This window comes from Acipenser ruthenus, chromosome 15, assembly GCF_902713425.1.
Source record: "Acipenser ruthenus chromosome 15, fAciRut3.2 maternal haplotype, whole genome shotgun sequence".
Classification (NCBI taxonomy): domain Eukaryota; kingdom Metazoa; phylum Chordata; class Actinopteri; order Acipenseriformes; family Acipenseridae; genus Acipenser; species Acipenser ruthenus.
In genome coordinates this window covers 21,651,733-21,671,415 of record NC_081203.1, presented here as the reverse complement: position 1 = coordinate 21,671,415, position 19,683 = coordinate 21,651,733, and the positions used below count along the sequence as shown (strand labels likewise).

Below are 19,683 nucleotides of genomic sequence, written 5' to 3'. Positions count from 1 at the left end.
TTCTGAATTCACTGCTGCCCATGCTGTTTTTTTTGTACATAAGCATCTAAACTTTGTGCTCCAACCTGCGGATGAGATTTTAAGTCAATGTCCTATTGTAAGTGAGTTTGCATATATGCACAGTTCACAGCCTACCTCTATAAAGCGCTTTGTGATGGTGGTCCACTCTGAAAGGCGCTATATAAAAATAAAGATGAAGACGATAAACTAATAATATCCTGCTGCCATTGTAACTAAAAACCGCCGCAAACCTTTTTATGCTGCCTTTTGTATCACCATGAATCATCTTTAGTGCTGTAGGAGAGACAGCGGAGGAAATCTAAGCATAAACATGTTATTAAATCTTTATCACGTCCATTAGCAAGAGCCAAATAAAACCTTTCAGTTCAAGTGTGATGCTAAAGATGACTTTTCAATTAAGTTACAGTACTACATCTTGACCAGCAGGGGGCACCAACACTCTAGCTTTATATTCCAAGAACAATTTGCGAAAAATACACTGGTACTGAAAATCATTATTGAAAATGTTTATCTTTATTAGAAAGCAGGTTACTGGGCTTTAAGGACTGCTCAGTATTGTGGTTTAGTACTATTTCGATTCCACCAGATGGCACTATTGCACTACAGATACATGCATGTTTACAGCAGGGGTTGGCAATTCTGGTCCTGGAGGGCCGGTGTCCCTCCTGGCTTTTGTTCCAACTGTGCTCTAAATTACTTAATTAGACTAATAATTGGTAATAAGTGGTCTAATCAAGTAATTTAGGGCAACATTGGAACAAAAGCCAGGAGGGACACCAGCTCTCCAGGACCAGAATTGCCCATCCCTGTTTTACAGTGATCTCTGGTATTCCTACACCATGGCTTTAACAGAAAGGATAGGTGATCATAGTATAATCTATCCCACAAGCTCTTGTCTCTGTGTGTCTGCCTAACACTTTTAATATTGCATTATTATTATCGTCACTGGGTCATTCCATGTGATTTGTCTTTTGACAATATATGCTGTTGTTGCAGCAGTGTGTCATGCTATATTATTATTATTATTATTATTATTATTATGTAATAATACTAAATAATAATAATAATCATTTATTTATTTTTGGCAGATGCCTTTATCCATGGCGACTTACAGGTGTTACAGGACAGTACAGGGTTACAATGCAAGAGTAATATTTAAATACAGTATAGTTTACAGCAAGTGCAAATAACACTACTAAAATACAATATGAACTAGAATGCAACAAGTAAGGATTGCAACAAGTTAAAGCTACGATGACTTATTAGTAGTGCAGTAGTGCAAGGATAGTGCAATAGCTGAAGATCCAGTAATGTGGTGCTTAGGTAAAGCAAGTCCAGTGCATAGTAGGAGGGGTAGATCAAGAGATCTACAAGTGCAGTCTAAACAGGGGGGTCTTGAGGAGGCGGTGGAAGGCAGGGAGAGACGGAGCAGTCCTGAAGTTCTCCGGTAGCTGGTTCCACCACAGAAGGGCTGGGGAAGAGAACAGGAGGGTGGAGACGGGAGGAAAGTGTAGTAGTGGTCTCAAGCATGTAAGGTGAGCTTGTATGTGTTTGCAAATGCACCGTTTACTAGTGTTGTCCATTTAAAACTTAGCATCTTCAATGCTGCATCGCTTTAACCTCTGGCAATACCAATGATACAGACATGCTTTTACATAGGGTCTATATACTTGGTACACAGTTGCATTGTCACAATAAAGTTCAGTTACATGTGGTGTCCAGTGAAAAGTGTTACCACATTCTTTTGACCTTTTAATTGTATTAAAATGTATTATTGATTTTGAGCACTTAATTTCAGACAACATTGTTACAAGCTGTTTTATTCCAATAAAGTTCCATTACAGGTGGTATCCAGTAGAAATGAACCTTTTCGCTGATATATTGTATTTATTTATTTTTTTAGTCAATGCTCTGTTTTTGTACTAAACAACTCCTGTTTCTCGTTTTAAATGGTACTGCACACACATGCTATTATTGAATAATATTTTTAAAATGTAATTGTCATGAATCTAAAAAAGCTGATTGTCCCTGCATTACAGTCTTGAATGTTGAGATTGTGATATATATTTTTTTTTTCTTGTTGGACTTCCCGTTGTGGGATTGTGTTACACAGATTGCATCATACGAGCTGAGAGTTCGGATACAGCATGAGACAAAAATATACAGACGCCAGCTGAATCGGCACAAATTTCACTGTTAAAATTGAAAAGATGTACATCTATGACCTCTACTTCCACTTCCGCAGATCTGACTGTGATATGAGGGGAAATATACAGGTCATTCAAGTGAGGAAACAAGTGTTATTCTGAATAAGGTTCATGAGAAATGGGAAAAATCCACAACTTTAAACTTTTTTGGCATAAGGGTTTGTTATATACGTGCCCCCAAAAATTGATGCTTTACTTTAGCAGATTCATTTTTGTAAACAGGTTCTACAAGAACATAAGCAAAAAAAAATAGCAAATAGTGCAAAACATTAGGCGAGCATATTGTAACATAGAAATCCTGTGTTGCACTTTGTATTCTTTTTGCAGAATTTTAAGAGAACGACGGTTATCTGTTGGTCTGTTAACTTACAAAGGGTTCAAGCTTCAAACTTTAAAGTTCCAAGACCTGCGGGGCTCAAAAACAGCCACAAATGTAGAAGGTTTTGGACAACCTTTGTCTCTATCGAACAGAAACAAACATTAAAGAAATTCATCCTGGTAGTAAACCCAATAATGTACATTTCTGTTAATTTTTTTTAGTGTTATAAACAGCAGCCACACTGATGACTAAGCAGAACATTCTGTTATTGCAGTTCAAAGTATGCAAGATGAGCAGTAATGCTGTTTGTCCATAAAAAGTATCCCATGTTGAGAACCACTCGCCCTCAATTAAACTTGGAAATGGGAAATTTGTTACTGGAAGATATTCCCCATTACTGAGACCGATACAGGATCTCTTGTCTTTTAGACAGACCACATGGGACCTTGGTGTGGTTTGATGGTTGAATACTAAATGGGGGTGTGCTGCATATCTCCAGAGCTAAACAGAATAGCCAAGCTGAAAGAGCTGAAGCCAGGGTCTGCTTCAAATTGTGGTAAAGTAAAGGAAGGCGGGTAATTCCTTTTACTTTAAAGACATATGCTGTGTGGTCCGTGGACAGGGAAAAGAACTGGAAATGTGCACGATATGCCAAGATCTGTGAGATCATTGACGGTCATCAAGGACAAGTGTTGGGCAATAATTCAGTTACTTACAGTAAGAGCATGCCTATACAGTGACAAGAAATACCCTGTTGAAGAGGAACTGGGAATTACCAAAGTCTTTTATGAATGTCCTTGCTCCAAGTTAATTGACGTTCTTATAAATTAAAAATCCTAACATTGTGCCAAATGTGTTACTTTATATATTTTGTTGATGTGCTGTATTGTGATACATGATTTAAAACACAGATACAGTACATGTAGTCTGCAAGTTTTGTTTTTTTAATGATGGACACATTTGATGTTAAACGCACTGTTAAAATACTGTAGTGCATTAATGTTTTGAGGTCCTAGTGAAGTGATCTTTTCAACATAAACTTAAACATGTATATTTAGCAACAGATACACAGTAAAGTTACTAAGGGGGTCCCTGAGTGGCTCCCCTGGTAAAAGCACAGCCACATGGGGAGCGCAGGTTCGCATCCTGGCTGTGCGATGTGTGAAGCTGGCGGTCATCGCTGGGGATTCCAGAGGGAGCGTTGCATTGGCTCTGATGCTCCTGCGGGTTTAAGGAGGCAAAACCAGCAGGCACTGTTTTCTCATCACGCTACAATGGACCCTACTGGCCAGACACCTAGTGAGCTCGGGTGGACACCTTCAGGGCTGGCCTTTGTCCTTCATAGGCCGGTGGCTCGCTGACATCGGCTCTTGAGTTACTGAGTATGAACAGGAAACTGGCTTGGTCGTGGGATCGGCCCACTAAGCCTTCAGTTCTCCTGAGCTGTGTGGGGAATTGCTGTGATGAGGGGAAAAAAAGAATTGGACATTCTACAATGGGCACTCTAAATTAAAAAACAAAAAACAAATAAGTTACCAGAAGTGCTGCAGGCCACATTTGTTGGCTGTCAGTTACAAATAAAGCTTGTCTTCTTGAATTTGGCACATCAGTTGTCCATTGACAGAAATCTGTACAAAATTTGCTGAGCATGATTTTACGTCAGTCTTCATCAAGGTTTCAAGACTGGCCGTTTGAAACTGAAAACCTCAATCATCTCGGAGAAAATGATCTGCCTCACCGTGCGTTTGCAGTGTTCACAACTTGGCTCCCCCACTGCAGCTGTGTTAATAGCTGCAGACTTAATGTATTTCACGTTAAACGCCAATGACAATCATTCATAACCCCCTGTCCTGCCATCCTATATCACTGTCCTGACTGTGTACATATTGTTTCTGTCAGACCCATTAGTTCAGATTGCGATCTGGCTATGATTTGTTTTTGTTCTATACAGGCAAAAAGCTGGCTAATTGCAGAAGATGGGCTCCCTGAGGGCCACCCAGCCACCCGCGTGGGTAATTTTTACTAAGTAGTCAGCAGTAATAATGGAAGCAGACTGTTGTAATTGGAATAAGATGTAGAAAGGCAATAAAGTATGTCCTGTGGCCTGTGGCCAAGAATTTCAGATTCTGTTAAGCAGAACAGCAACAGTAAGTTACTGACCTCCTGAAGGAACAGTCAGTGAAGTCAGATTTTAATGCAGGGGGAACCATGCGGGGATGGTTTATGATGGAGTGGTCATAAGATGAAGCTGCCTTTTCCCTTATCGAGGCCCCTATACTTTTACGTTTTAGTTTGCTTAGGATATTTTCTGCTGCTGTATTCCACACATCACTGAGGAACATCAGCTGCATCATATTGACTTTTTACTGTGCCGCATTTTCAATATTGGGACAGTCGCCTGCTATTAAAGGTCAAACCGGTCACCTCTTAGGATTCTCTTCAACTGCAAAGTCAGTTCAAAATCAGTTCAGACCACCAATATAGCTGTATTTTTTTATTTGTATGTTAACAAATAAGCAGTATGTAATAGTTATTGGAATACGAGCACTGTTATATTGACACTCGCCACATAAACTGACCTCGACTTGTAGCCTCGCTCCATTCCTATAGTAACCCAATTGTATTTGATCTCCCAACACTCGTTGGAAGTCTTCTGTTTTTGCATTGAAAACTGTAGTGGGAGAAGCTAGCTGTACCCATTGCTTCTTTGATTGAAACGATGACAAATAAATGTGCTTGACTTTTAGTTCCTAAATATATTTGGATGGGTAAAATGAATGTGTTTTAAGGCAGTTTTGAAAGGGGCATTCGTTGCAGTGAGATAACCCGATGATTGTCAATCTCTATCGCACAATTAGCCTACGCCATCTCTATAGTCTACATATTAAAAATAATTATTGTAGGAATTTTCATATATTTAATACATTAAAATTCTTCTGGACCAAGATAAAACTGCCATTATATAATTATTTTTCATATCTAGACAAATCATGACCTACAAAGCATTGGTATCTCTACATGTGTTTATGAATTTGGTACTTCATTGCATTTTTATATTGTGATATTGGTTTTACAGTACCGCACAGTACCAAACACACTGTGCAGCTACACGTATTCTGCTAATTGGTGGTTTAATGATGGGTAGATTTAACTATGTAATAATTGAATTGGTGTATTAAAGTACATGTTTCATGTGACAAGGATAATGTAATATACAGTATCTTTTTATGTCTAAAATGCTTTTAAAAATATATTTCAACTTAAAAATAAAAACAACACTTTTCCTGGCATTGGATACAAACTAGCAGAAACACTCCAGGTCAAGGAAGGGTTCCACTTTTGGGAGATAATAAGTTGAGTGTCTGAATGAATCTGGTGTGAACACAGTGCTTTTGAAATGATGTTTGCAGTTGTCAAGAATACCTGCTTTCTTTTGTTAGCATAATGCTATCTGAGAAAAGACATCTCTAGTGATTCTGTAATGAACAGTAATGTATTGTAAAGACAGTTAATCAAGTACCAAAATATGAACACCCACAAACTTCTCAGACTCTTAACTCTATATGGAAAATAAAAAGTGTCATTCAAGCAATTTTGCTTTAGGAGTCGGTCACCGTTATTATCCTGTTGCCTTTTACCTCATTGGAAGTCTACAATGAGAGATGTGCCGCTGCATACTAAAAATGAGCTCTAATTATGCCACAGTGTCTTTTGCTGTCACATTCTTGGAAGCAAGTCGGTAATATTGATTCCTTTCTAACTTGAGAAAACACCACCTTCAGCCTCGCCACACATGTTTTCAATCTTGTTATTCCCCTATTTCTATGTTTGCTGCTGTTGTCCACAAAGTTCCCATAGTAGCTGGACAAAAGACTTAAAAATGTGTTATTACAAGATGCATGGCAGGTAAATCTGTATGGTTATTTTCCTTTGGCTTTATCTTTGGCTAATTATTAGAATTAGCTGAATTGTATAAAAAACAAAGCTGAGAATAGTGGTGCTTACAGGAATATATTGTTGCTTATGAGATTCTACGATAACTCTTAGTTTAAGCACCGAGTCGGGTTCTAGAACAATAGTTTTATTATATACTAGCACGCTAACCTGGATCAACCTATTTCTAGTTGGGGTTTAGGTAATTGCTGGAATTAATAAGGCATTACCTAAAGTTACAGTGGCATTCTCCGGGCAGAAGATGCTAAGGGAACAGGCACAGTCAGTAAACGCGCTGCTCGGCACGGCCGCTGAGGTCATTTACTGTAGCCCCTTATTGGGGTTGTGTCTGAGAATTCCCAGCAGGTTGTGTGCTTGGACAATTAGAGCAAATAGCACAGCAAGACTCTGTACCACAAATAAATATTTGTGTGGGGTTGCCTGCAGTTTCATTCCTCCTTTATTGGTCCCAGTCACTGGTACAGAACGATGGTTATCGGCCTGGCTCAAGCCCAACTTTGCATCCGTGCCCGAAAAGACGTAATTATAAAGCTGCAACTTCCAGGTCAACTCCTGGTCAGAAAAATACATGACCTCATTGAAAACATGTTGGCTGTACTTTCAAAGCACCTCTGCAGTAAAGGTGGCAGTCTGTAATTGTGACGCAGGTTAAATTTGAAGCTTTAGCAAAATAAAAAATAAATGAGTAACAACATATTGTATATGAGCCTTTTTAATTTTTTTTTTTTTTTCGTTGTACAGTTCTCATAGTTTCAGGGTCAAGCTAGTTACAAGTAAAAGAAAGAACAGCTTGACCTGTCATGGTTTTGACAACAGGGGAAGCCTCCCACTTCCAGTTATCCAGTGGACTTTTCCAGCAAAGTTTCCAGAGATTGATAATGATGAGTCCCAGCTTTCCTCTGCTGCAGAAAACAGTTCTTCAGAAATAAAGCCTATACTCCTCATTTCTCCCTTTTAAGACATTTGTATTGCTGTTGTCCAAAGAATGAAACCAGTATTTGGCCCTGCACTATGAATGCCTTCCTGCATCACATCTAAAACTAAGTGACCGTTCTATGCATTTGCAGTCAATGCATTTAAGTGATTTAATTACCAGCGTCCAATGTTGGAAAGTAAGTCTAAAAACTAGCCTTATGTACTTAAGATAAGCCTTTGTATGCATTTGAACAATCACAGAACGCTATTGAATATACGTTAAACTCTTGCTCAACATATTGGAAGTTAGCCGAGGTCCAAATAAGCACGCACTATGATGTTTTAAAATACGTTTTTGTATTAGTTTTTTGATCTCTACTACATGGCTGAATAATTCAGTAGCAAAGCTACATCCAGGGGTAGGATTAGTTACTGAAAGGGATAGATGAACTTGATACCCACTATCCGTCCAAAGAAAAACTGTAGCTAACTGAGAATAGTAGAAGGTGTTGGTTCACTTGTGTTGTAGCTGACCCTGAAAACCATCTGCTTCCAGGCCTTATTGGAAGGTGTGCGTGGCTGCCCAGACAGTTTTACAATACAGAGCAACAGGGTCCTGCGAGTTGGTTCCCTGGCCGGGCTCCAGCCCTCTGCGTGTCAGCTCAGCCTCTGGAGGAAGTGCCTGAGTGCTAGTCTGTGGTTCTGGGGAGCTTTAACAATGTTTTTATTTCAGAAAGCCCTGGAACTGAACTGTGTCGAAACTGATTAGAAGGATAAAGGCACACGTCGCTGTTAACCATTAGCATACCGCACCAGAATCAACCCTTCAGTCACTTTACAATCCACATAGCCTCTGCTGATTGCATGACAGGGCTTGTTTATTGAAAAAAAAAAGGTATTTTGCTGTACCAGGGGATGAGATTATCCCATCTGTGGGGCTGAGTGTTATACATTCCACAGATACAATAGCATAGAATAAAACATGCATACTTGGTTTAGAAACCTACCACAGCTTCCAGGAATGTAGACATTTTGACTTGGAAATTACTTTACTTTAGAAGAGCTGACTTTACGCAGGATTTATAACAAAAACCAGGCCTACTGCATCTCCTTTCAGCAAAATAAAAGGTCTTCCATAGCAGATATTAACCTTTTATAAAAAATTACTGTAGTCATTTTGCAAGATAATTTTGCGGTTTTCCCATGCTTTTACAATAGATTTAATATGATTTTCAATGTGTTGTTTTTAAATACGATTTACCATACCTCTCTTCTGTAATTACTTATGCTTTATCATGCTTTCAAAATTCCTTTTAGACTTTGCTATGCTTTTACTATGAGAAACATTTATACCAGAAGCGGCAGGCACTTCTTCAGATCTGTAAGGTAAATATGATTTACATGAAGGGAGAACCTCTGGGATGCTCATTTCCGGGGATAAAATGCCCCAGGTTGTACAGGTTAGGGGAATTAAATAATGCTTTGAAAGTTAGGGGAATCTAGCCAGGCCAAATTGACAGTTACCTTGATCTGCCTTGGAAGACCCCTCAGACAGCACAGTGATCTGTAATTGAATGTTAGGGCCTTGGTTGGTGAAGAGCCACCAATGCAACTTCATTGCAAGTATTTGGTGTTTTGATGCAATAGAGATCTCTGTTGGCAATCCTTAATACCAATAAGTTGTCCGCTTTGCACTTACATGGGTATTGTCTGTGCATTGAATGCTTTATATTCTCAGGGTAAACTGATTCAGTCTTTATTTCACTCTTTCATTTTAGCATATATCTGAAGAATCACTTGTTGAAGTGTTATGAAACTTGCTAAAGGCATTCTTTAGCTCAAGTTAACCTGTGGATCTGTGGAGGCAGTCTGTCTATCTCTGACCGTATGGCTGTAGGTTATTACATACTGTACATGTATAAGCAAAATGGTCTGGACCTGCTTTAGCATCATTTATTGAGAGCGTCTGGGTGTATGTGAAGGCATCTTTCTGTCTTTCATTTTGAATATACAGCAGTGGTGGAGGATGCATTTCACCGGTATGCTTGTTCATAATGGAAACATTTTATTCTGTTTACAGTTTCTTAAACAGCATGAAATCATTGCAATCAATGCAGAGTTAAAATAGTCTCAAAGTAACGTTTGTGTTAAGATTGTGACTACAGCCCAGTATCTCTTGCCTTAAGGAAAATGTACATTTGATAAATCGGGCTGAAAAGACAACGGGTATACAAAGCTTTTACCCAGGGTGAGACTCTTCATGGAGTCCTTCATTGGTTAAACTGTGGAGTGGTTGGACAGATGGAAGAAGTGATAATGAGAAGTTAGTTCATGACTCATGAACAATCTTTAAGGTTGACCAGAGATTCTGACGAATTCTGGATGTTGCAGAACGAAACCACTTAGATTCTGTGGGCAGAGTGGATGTTTTAATGAGCCGCAGCTGCCCAGGCTTGACTGTGAACAGGAGAACTAGCTGATAAAATCTTGACAGGCAGTTTGAGCTTCAGCTAGTATGTGTAAACAAGGTATTAACCATACTGAAGTGCATCAGTCTACCGTGCTGGCTTGCAGAGCCACTTAGCAGTCCAACCAGACGACAAACACACCCTGCCAAGATAGCTCCCTTCAATAAACACAGTGTCGAAAGGTTTTATGTGAGCTAATGTGGAGTGGGCCTTTTTGTGTGATTTTTGTGGGGTTTTTTGTTTTTTGTTTTGTTTGGTTTTTTGTACGCATGTGTTAAAGGTATAGCTTGAGAGATACCCTCACCTAATTGTGATGAAATTTAGTATGAGTATTTCTTATCAGGAATGTCATGCTGTGGATGGAATATACCTTAGCAGGATTGTGACTGATCCCTGTTATGTACCGGGCAGTATTGTGTGATGTTCTGCAGTTACGGATTCTGTCCCCTGTCGGTAAGATGAGATTTCAAGTTAAATAACCATGAGTGGAGCCTGGCTCTCTTGCACAGCGGTTAAGACACTTGCTTGTGTGGCAGCTTCTAATTTAAAGTGTCACCTAGATTTATGTCAGCAAAAAATTACAGCTGGAACTCAGGCCTGCTGTCAGCCCTCTTAAAAAAAAAAAAAAAAAAAGATTTAAAGCTATGAACTGTAAAAGCTAAGGGTTTCCAGATTTGATATTATCAGAGATACTGTGTATATATATATATATATATATATATATATATATATATATATATATATATATATATATATATATATAAATATAAATATGTGTGTGTGTATATATATATATATATATAGTTAGAACCCCAACCCGAAATACGTCCCGATCTAGATTGGGTCGACCCCATCCGGTTGGGGTTAAATAACACTTTTAGAATCCCGAAAACCTTTTGTATCCGGGACGGGGTTTGTCTTGCGATGCATACAATTCACTTAACCTGAATCCCATCTAAGGAAGGAATAGCAACCTAAATATTCTACATTTGTATACTGTGTATATATATTAACCTATTTTGACTATGTTTTGAAACTCAATGCATTTCTAAACTTAATGCATTTCTTAACTCAACAGGATTACAGGAGATAAGAAAGTGTATTTCCATCTCAGTAAGAAGACGATTCTTCAATGTGTCCCTTGAATCTGATGCATTTTGACCCATGGAATTATATTAATCATACCAGACTGGCACTGGCCTACCCCCTCCAGGTTTGGAACACTCCACATTTCCAGAAAACTATAGTTCGATGACGGTATGGTGGCATCAAAATTCTAGAAAAAGAACGTTCCATTCTGGGTGCCAGAAGTCATTGTAACCTTTCAACTCTGCCAGCCCCAAATGCTTTACATTTGTAAAGCAGAGAGTTCTGCAGATTAACTGTGATTAGCAAAATTAGCCTTGTCTATTGCTGGAAGTTACTCCTGATTGTCAGGCTTCCATACACGTAAGCAGGAATTAGACCCAGATAATTCACTACATTTTACAGGGGATAATATTGTTGCCATGTGGTCCAAAATATATCACGGCCCAAGACAAAAGGGATATTTTCTGAAATCTGGGCTCGCTTTTTAAGAAGTTTATGGTTAAAAAAACATTGGAGGTCCTGTTGCCAAAAGGCTGTACAAAAAAATAAATTGTTGATATTGAATACCATTGAAAGCTACTGCCAGCAGCCTGGCGGCATGTTCTTTGGTTAGAGTGTGGTTGAAAACAGGCTGGGAGGAGAATTCTAATCTGACTGACCGCGCTGTTTGAGAGCTCTGGTTTCCACAGACCAAAACCACAATTACTACCAGCCTTGCCTACCACCATCATTTAATTCTGTGGTGGCAGAATTTCTTTATTTGTTAATACCACGAGCTTCGGATTAATCCATTTGAAACAGTCAGTAGTTTAAAAAGGCCTTTTTTATGTTATATTATTATTATTATTATTATTATTATTATTATTACTGTATTTTTGTTACAAATTAGAAGCGAGAGCCATTGAAAATAAAGTTTATGACTTCACAGTTGAAGTGCTGCCCGGTTATAAAGCTGAGTGGACTGTACATTATTGTGTTATTGTTATGAAGATTTAACAGGATATTTCTTGCTTAGATAAGGCACAGTATACCACAAGCGATCATTCAGTATACTATATGAATGGCGCCATATCAGAGTGAAATAACACGGACGCCATGTTTTTTTTTTTTTAAATTGAATCTACTTTAGTACAGTAGGCTGAAAAGTTTTTTGTCGTTGGTTAAGAAATCATTGTTAGTGGCGTGTTTCTTAAATGATTCAAGCTAGGTTGATGTGATTGGGACAGGAATGCATTGTATCTGAACAAGTTCACATATGAGTGACGTTGACTTATTACTATAGTGATCAGGTAATCCTTGTTAGCAGGATATCCTTGACCTATTATTCTGGTCCACTGGTTTTATGGAAATAAAATACTCAAGGATTATGTGACATCCAGCTTCAATAAGTCTGTCTACTGTATATCATGTAAATCCTAGCTGAGGGGTTGGTCGTTTCAGAAGTAAAGAACCCAAAGATCTCGTAAGAAAGAGTCCAGTGGTAATATTGCATTTTCTTTTAAATTGGTTTCAGAATGTAAGTTAGCACAGAATGTGAGAGGCTGCAATGGAGGAGGAATTTGTTGCTGTAAGGGAATGTAAACAATCTGGAAAGCCAACAAGGTGCTCCTGTATATAGCACAGAGGGTTAAAGTAATTGTTTTGCATTTCCATTCAGTATATATGTCTCAAATGTGCAGTTTTGAAAGAAACACACATTGCAGCAAATATGTATTTTTATTTTAAAACCTAATGTCTGTTACTAGACTAGGTTAAAGAATGTTCTTAGGTTCCATGCCTTAGTCTCAGGAAATCTGTTGCACTGCACTTCCTAGTTCATTTCACCTCAGCAAGGTCTTCTGGGTCAAAGCATGTTACTGGCTAAAAGCATGTCAGTCAGTAGGGAAAGCAGCTGGTTGGTTAAATGACAGGAAAGAAGCTGTTGGAGGAATGGTGACAATTTAGGTGACCAAGGAAGTGTAACACTATCTGAAAGTGTGGCTTGCAAACTGAGATTTATTTAACAAGTTTAGTTCCCAGATATTCAGAAATCGTATTCACTGTTAAACATTGCATGACTGTGCGACATTTTCTTGTGCATCTTTACATTACAGTACATAGATAAAACCCTGACTACTAGATCAGTACTCAAGCATCCAAAATCTCTATAATCACCCTAATAGTCAGAAATAATACACCTTTTATTGTTGTGCTGTAAAAAAAAAAAGTACATTTAGAAACCTAAAACCAGAGAAGACATAATCCAGCCAACAGCAGAGTTCAATACTTAGTTCCGTGTTAATCCTTTTAACAACCTGTTTTCATTTTAAATCAGAATTGGTATTGATCATGTCATGTATGCATAATTCTAGCTTCCCTTTGTTATGCAAGACTAAATAGAATGTATTCATTTGATGACATTTTCCATTGGATGTTTTTGATGAGGTCCTATTCTCCAGGCTGCGGTGATTCTGGCACCTCTTGTGGTGTTGTCATACTTGTCGGAAGATATTTATCATATGGACATATCTTAACCATGTGTTGTTTTTCTTACTCCCCCTCAAGATTAAGAAAGCCTACAGACAGAAGGCGCTGACGTGCCATCCTGACAAGAACCCAGACAACCCCAAAGCAGGTAAGCAGGTTAACATGTCTAAAACACGAGGTGAAACGTCATGTTGGAAGAAAACAATTGCACTTGCTGTTTGCTACAGTATGTTTGTTGTCTTTTGTTTTTTGTTAAGGGCAGTGGGCCTGGTTTATTAAGAAAAAACATGGTTATCTGCAAAGCACTTCAGTGAATGACATTTACATCATGGGCCCTGTTCCGCAAGTGCACATTGTCAGAGAGGAATACAACGTTAACTCTATAAAACAAGCAAGAATCGATTCAGAACAATTGAGAATTCTGTCCTTCACACTTTTCTATTGAAAAACCCCTCTCTGTCACATTCTTTGTTGTCCTTCGGTGTATTTCTTTTTAGTAGTGCCTGTATTGTATTCTATTTACCTAAAAATAATGCAAGTTTTGCGTTTGAAAAAGGATTTCTAGATCTGGTCATAAAACATACTAAAGTAATAATATTTAGATTTGATGGGGATATTCATTTATATATGGCAACCTGCAAACAAAATAAGGCAATTTTTGCTGAGCAACAGTTTAGATAAATTATTTGTGAGCAGTTGTTTTATCACATTTAAAAGCTGCATTGTGAGTAAACCCTGATAAAGGTTACCGTAGTAGCTTTAGTGTACTTTTAGAGTACTGTAATCTGTCAAGTGTTATTTAATCTGTAGTATTATGTATTTAATTATATCCTGATGTAACTATCACTGACACTGTTATCTGCTCCGTCATTGAAACGTATTTTGTCACACTTGTACTTGCTAGAACCAAAGTCATTGTATTTATCTTGCTCTTAATTGTATTATTACTTGTACTGTGATTCTTGAAATGTATTTTTGTTTACGACTGTGTAAGTCGACCTGGATAAGGGTGTCTGCTAAGAAATAAATAATAATAATAATAATAATAATAATAATAATAATAATAATAATAAAAAAAATAATAATAATGATGGTATGGTAAAGCATATTAAAAAAATAAATTAACATAAATAAGTCAATAAAATAACATGGCAAACAATGGTACATGCATAGTTTAACCATAAGAAAACAAAATCAGTGCAAATTTACAAAGGAGTAAAAAAGAAAAAAAAAGAAAAAATAATCCTGAATACACCATGCTTTATCAATTCTGTAACTCTTGTAGTGTTACAAAGATCTGACTATAATTGCAAACCATTGAAATCTCACTGAGGTTCTGTGTATTCTTCATGTTTTTCTGTTGAACCAATCACAGCAGATCTCTGGCACAGGCCTCTTCCCTCAGGGACCGCAAAGCCAGAAACATTGGGAAGTAATAGTCTATATGGGCGCTTGGAGATGAAATATGTTTTACCGACTTTGAAATCCTTCAGAAGTGGCGAGCCAACAAATGTGTAGACAGTCAACTAAAATGATATTTTAAATGCTAAAAAAAATGCACTTTGACATTAAGCAAAATGTTATTCATTGAGGTTTGTGGTTCCTGGATGTCCTTTTAATGACCAGATTGGGTCCGCTAATGGTGAAGCAGGTACAAGAAAGTAAATGTAAAAGCAACCTTGAGAACTGCATCTGAATACAGTGCCTCTAAGAGGCTCGTCAGAGAGCGGGCTTGGGGCAATACTGTCATGGCCTGAAATATTGTCGTCTTTCCATCTACTTTTTTCTAGAACGCAGCAGTAAATTCAGAGATTGCCCCCCTTCCTGTTTAAACCTATTTGATGTGGCATCTGTTATCCTGTATAGTTTTATTTATTTTGTTGTTATGAATTGGCATCGCAGCCATAGAAAGGCAAGGGTTTCTAATGTGAACCGCAAACCACATTTCTGAAGATGAACGTCTTGCCATTCAACTAAAGAGAAAGCTCTGTTGATGATGTCACTATTATTAACTGATCAGCCTCTAGGAGGCAATCCACTACAGTGTGTTATGTGAGAAACAATCTTGTGAGGGGTTACCAGTGTTTATCTTTGCCTGCGCTGTAGGATTTCTATTTAAAATACTGGTTTAGTTATTAATTATAAGTCCGCTCTAATGTGGAAAACGACTACGTTAGTGTATTATGCTTCAGCGCACAGCACAACTTCCCCAACTCGGGTAACTGACCCTTGAGAAGCAGTCTCTGTACTGGCTAGTAAAGCATGGGAAATAACCTATGCAGAAACAACAATATAGAATCATACAGAACACTGTTGAGGATATAAAGTAAACTTTTTATGTACCATATTCCATGATACAAAAAGGCAAACCAGATAAAATTGGGGCTATTATTTTTACATGTGATTGACAAAAAAAACTATTTCCACAAAGTCTGTTTTGTGTGCGTGTCTGTGTGTCTTTCTGTTCCTGTTTGTGTGTGTGTGTGTAATCCCTGTAGGTGTTATTGTGCATCCACTGTGTATTTGTTATTGTACAGTAAACATTTTAATCTTACTGGCCTCTTGTGTTGTTCCCCATCAAAATCCTGAGCTTGTTTTAAGAGTTTGACTCTATCCAGGGGCCGCAGTGCCTGTAACTATTCCCCAGTTCTGTGCACTAACACTTCCAGTGTTTAATCTGGATTTGCTTGAGCCAAGAGAGCCGAGAAACCCGAGAAAACTCTGGAGTGCTCCTGATCTCAGCAGCTTGTTAAAATAAAGCATGTTTAATTGCGTCATTAAACCCAGGCGACGCTGAGAGGAGAGATCTGGTTCTGGGTTAGCTCTGACTGGTACAAATTGTCCCTGAGAGAGCCCTGGTATTTGACAGAGAAAAATCGAGATTCATGTGAGAAAATTTGCAGCATTTCATTAGAGGAAACTGCCCTCCGTGTGATTCCGTGCCTATTTTATGTAGGAGATGTCTCAATTAATTTGAGCACAGTTTGGCATTTGTTAAGAGACGAACAGTGCCATTTTGTAACTTTTATTTTACTTGTGGCTGTTTTTCCTTTCTTTTGTCTCTGTGCCTCTTCTGTGTGTTCTTTTTTTCTTATATTTCTTTCCTTTCTCCACGTTTATCACTGCACAACTTAAAACTTTCGGTGAGGTTTCGTGCCCTTGGCAGTGCTTGGGGGAGTAGCTGATACGCTTTCAGCCACCCAGGAAATCCAAAAGGATTAGGACACCATACCAAACTGGGCAGAAACATGGCAAATTAAATGTAATGTTAACAAATATAAAGTGCTATATGCTGGTCACAAAAATGTAGGATCCAGCTACCAAATGGGTGGTATAGAACTAGAACAGGCCCACCAAGAGAAAGACCTTGATGTTGTTAGAGACTCTTCACAGTCAGCACATCAGACAGTGTGGGGAAGCAATTACAAAAGCAAGCAGAATGCTTGGGTATATAGTCTAAAGTGAGGTTGTATAATGCTTTGGTGAGACTGCACTTAGAGTACTAGGTTCCATTCTGGTCAGAACTTTACCAAAAGGACATTGTGGCTTTGGAGAGAGTCTAGCAATGAGCAACAAAACTAATCCCAGGTCTTAAAGGAATGAGCTACAAAGATAGGCTGAAAGAACTGAATTTATTTAGCTTAGATTAAGGAAGAATTAGCGGGCTTTTGATTTAAGTCTTTTAAATTCTCAAAAGGGTTTGGCATAGTTAACCCTAACATACTTGAGGACATCACAGAAACCAGGAGCAGAGGACACAGTTGGAAATTGATTGGAGACTTAGGATAGAGGGTTGGAGTGTATGGCTTGAGGTCATTTGGGTCTTTTAAAAGCTATATGTTGTCTTTATAACTTCTTTAAAATTGCTTTTTATTGAATAGATGGATCGCTTGGGAGGAATTATGGTAATTTACAGAACTTGTTGCAAAAAATAAGAAAGAAAAGTGCTAGCAATTATTTGCATATAGAGCACCTAATACATCGAATAGTCTAGCAGAAAGGATAAACAATGAGCACAACCAACAGAAACTCAGAAGCGCTTTATTGAATTGATTTAAATTGTAATATCAAAGTGTGAGTGAGTGCTGCTTTTATACTGTGGGTGTAAATGTATTTTTAATGTTTAGCATGCGAGGTGTAACTGTTGTACCCCAGGATGGTTCTAGATGGAGAGTAAAAGTTTTAAATAAATAAATAAAAACTCAAATACTGTTGTTGGTAGTTATTGTAAACGAGCGGCACTCACTTGGGTTCGTTGCCCCTTTAAAAACACGACCCAGCACAACAGAAGTGGATTTTTCAAGCGCTGACGCGCTATTTTTTTAATAAACACAAAATCAAACAAATACAAAATCAAAATAAACACCTAACTCCTCTTGGAGCACTAACTCAACTTTCAGGAACACACTGCCTAACACGGGACAGCTAAGCTGTTTTCCCGTCCTTACAAAAACACAGGTTTGTCACCGCACTTACTTTTTTAACTCTGGCTACTCGGAGACAGAGCACCTCTTCTGCCTCCTTCTACTCAGCAGCCTCGAGCAGACTGCCTGCTCTCCTTTTAAACCCCGCACCTGGATCTAATTCCCCCAATAACGCCCAGGTGCGGATGATAATTAATAATAAAACAATTAAACTAAACAATAAAACAATTAACAAAACTGATTAACTGAAAAAGCAACACAATACAAAAAGGTGCATTTCTCTCGCAGGGAGGTTTTAACCCCCTCCCTGCTGTCTCTCACAACCCGCTATCTCACATTATGGAATTTGAAAGTCCTGATGAGAAAAACACACACATTCCTTAACCCTCTTGGAGTGACCACTAAATCGAGGCTTCTCCTTCAGGGGTTTTAAGGTTGTCTTTGTGGGTTGTTTTTTATTGACCCTGAATGAATAAGCACAATCATCTGTGTTTTGAGAGCTGTGTGGTCCCTGACCCTCCACTCTGCCCTTTTGTCTTCCTCTAGCTGAACTCTTCCACCAGCTCTCCCAGGCTCTAGAGGTCCTGACTGACACAGCTGCCAGGGTAAGGTTACATCAAAGATGTGCTCTGATTTTACCAATCAACAAACAGTGAGACCCCTCCAGCCAGGTAATCCGTCCCAGACAGCTAAAGCGCACGGGCACTGCCAAGGTATTATATTATTAGAAATGTAAACTTCGATCAAGAAATATTATCTGCCAATGAAGATTTACTATTAAGATGCTAGTTTAAAATGCCTAATGTGCATTTATTAGAAATGGATTAAATCTGCATTTAAGTTACTGTAATGTACTTGTATTTGCAAAGAAATACAGTCCCCTTTATTAAATATATATTTGGTTCTACTTTTAGGTTAAGGAAAGTCCACCGTTTCCATGCTTTACTCTGCTGAGGTCATGATACTGGCTGAAAATGTCAGTCAATAGGGGAAGCAGCTGATTGGCTAATGACAGGAAAGCAGCTGTTGAAGGGGTGGGGACAAATTCACCCTCCAGGTGAAATGACCAAGGAAGTGCAACACTTTCTAAAAGCAGGGCTGGCAAGCAGATAATTATTTAACCTTGTGTAGTATTAGATATCATGTTTTCAAATACAATTATGAGAAGATGTGTTTGTTTCGCTGCACAGTTGATACCAACAAGAATGTGTAGCATTATTACTAGAATTGGTATATTAATTATTTACACCTGCATACATTTGGAGAGGCAATATTTCAAGAATGTGTGATGACATTAAAACCAATGGGAGATATTAATTCTAAAGTGTGTGTGTATATATATATATATATATATATATATATATATATATATATATATATATATATATATATATATATATATATATATATATATATATAAATTGTGTTAAATGTTTAGTAAATCAGCATTAATCCCAGTAATACAGAACCACAGTACTAAGTACATCTATTCAACTCTTCAGTTCTTATTATATGTTCTGAGCCTTCATCACTGTGAGTTTCTCTTCTCTTACAGGCAGCCTATGATCAAGTAAGAAAAGCCAAAAAGCTAGCGGAGGAGAGAACCAGGAAACTCGACGACAAGAGGAAAAAGATTAAACTAGGTAATGTTTGTTAACAAGTTAATAATGTAGTACATGTAAATCCAACTTTAATAATTAATACAAAAAAGAAGATTTTCCATGGCCAACCACTGCAGGCTAGAGATACCAGAATATATGATTTTGGGCCTCCGCTAGTTAAATGTTCTAAACAGATTGAACTGGCTACTGAGACACGTT

At 38.1% G+C, this 19,683-nt stretch overlaps 1 protein-coding gene across 1 annotated transcript in view; it reads left to right on the top strand.

Moving 5' to 3' along the window:
- LOC117422602 (dnaJ homolog subfamily C member 17-like) overlaps window positions 1-19,683 on the top strand; it is a 72,866-nt gene that overhangs the window by 557 nt on the left and 52,626 nt on the right. The window contains exons 2-4 of the mRNA XM_034037793.3: window positions 13,518-13,587; window positions 18,410-18,468; window positions 19,419-19,506. Of these exons, the coding sequence (XP_033893684.3) occupies window positions 13,518-13,587; window positions 18,410-18,468; window positions 19,419-19,506 (217 nt within the window). The remainder of the gene's footprint in view (window positions 1-13,517; window positions 13,588-18,409; window positions 18,469-19,418; window positions 19,507-19,683) is intronic.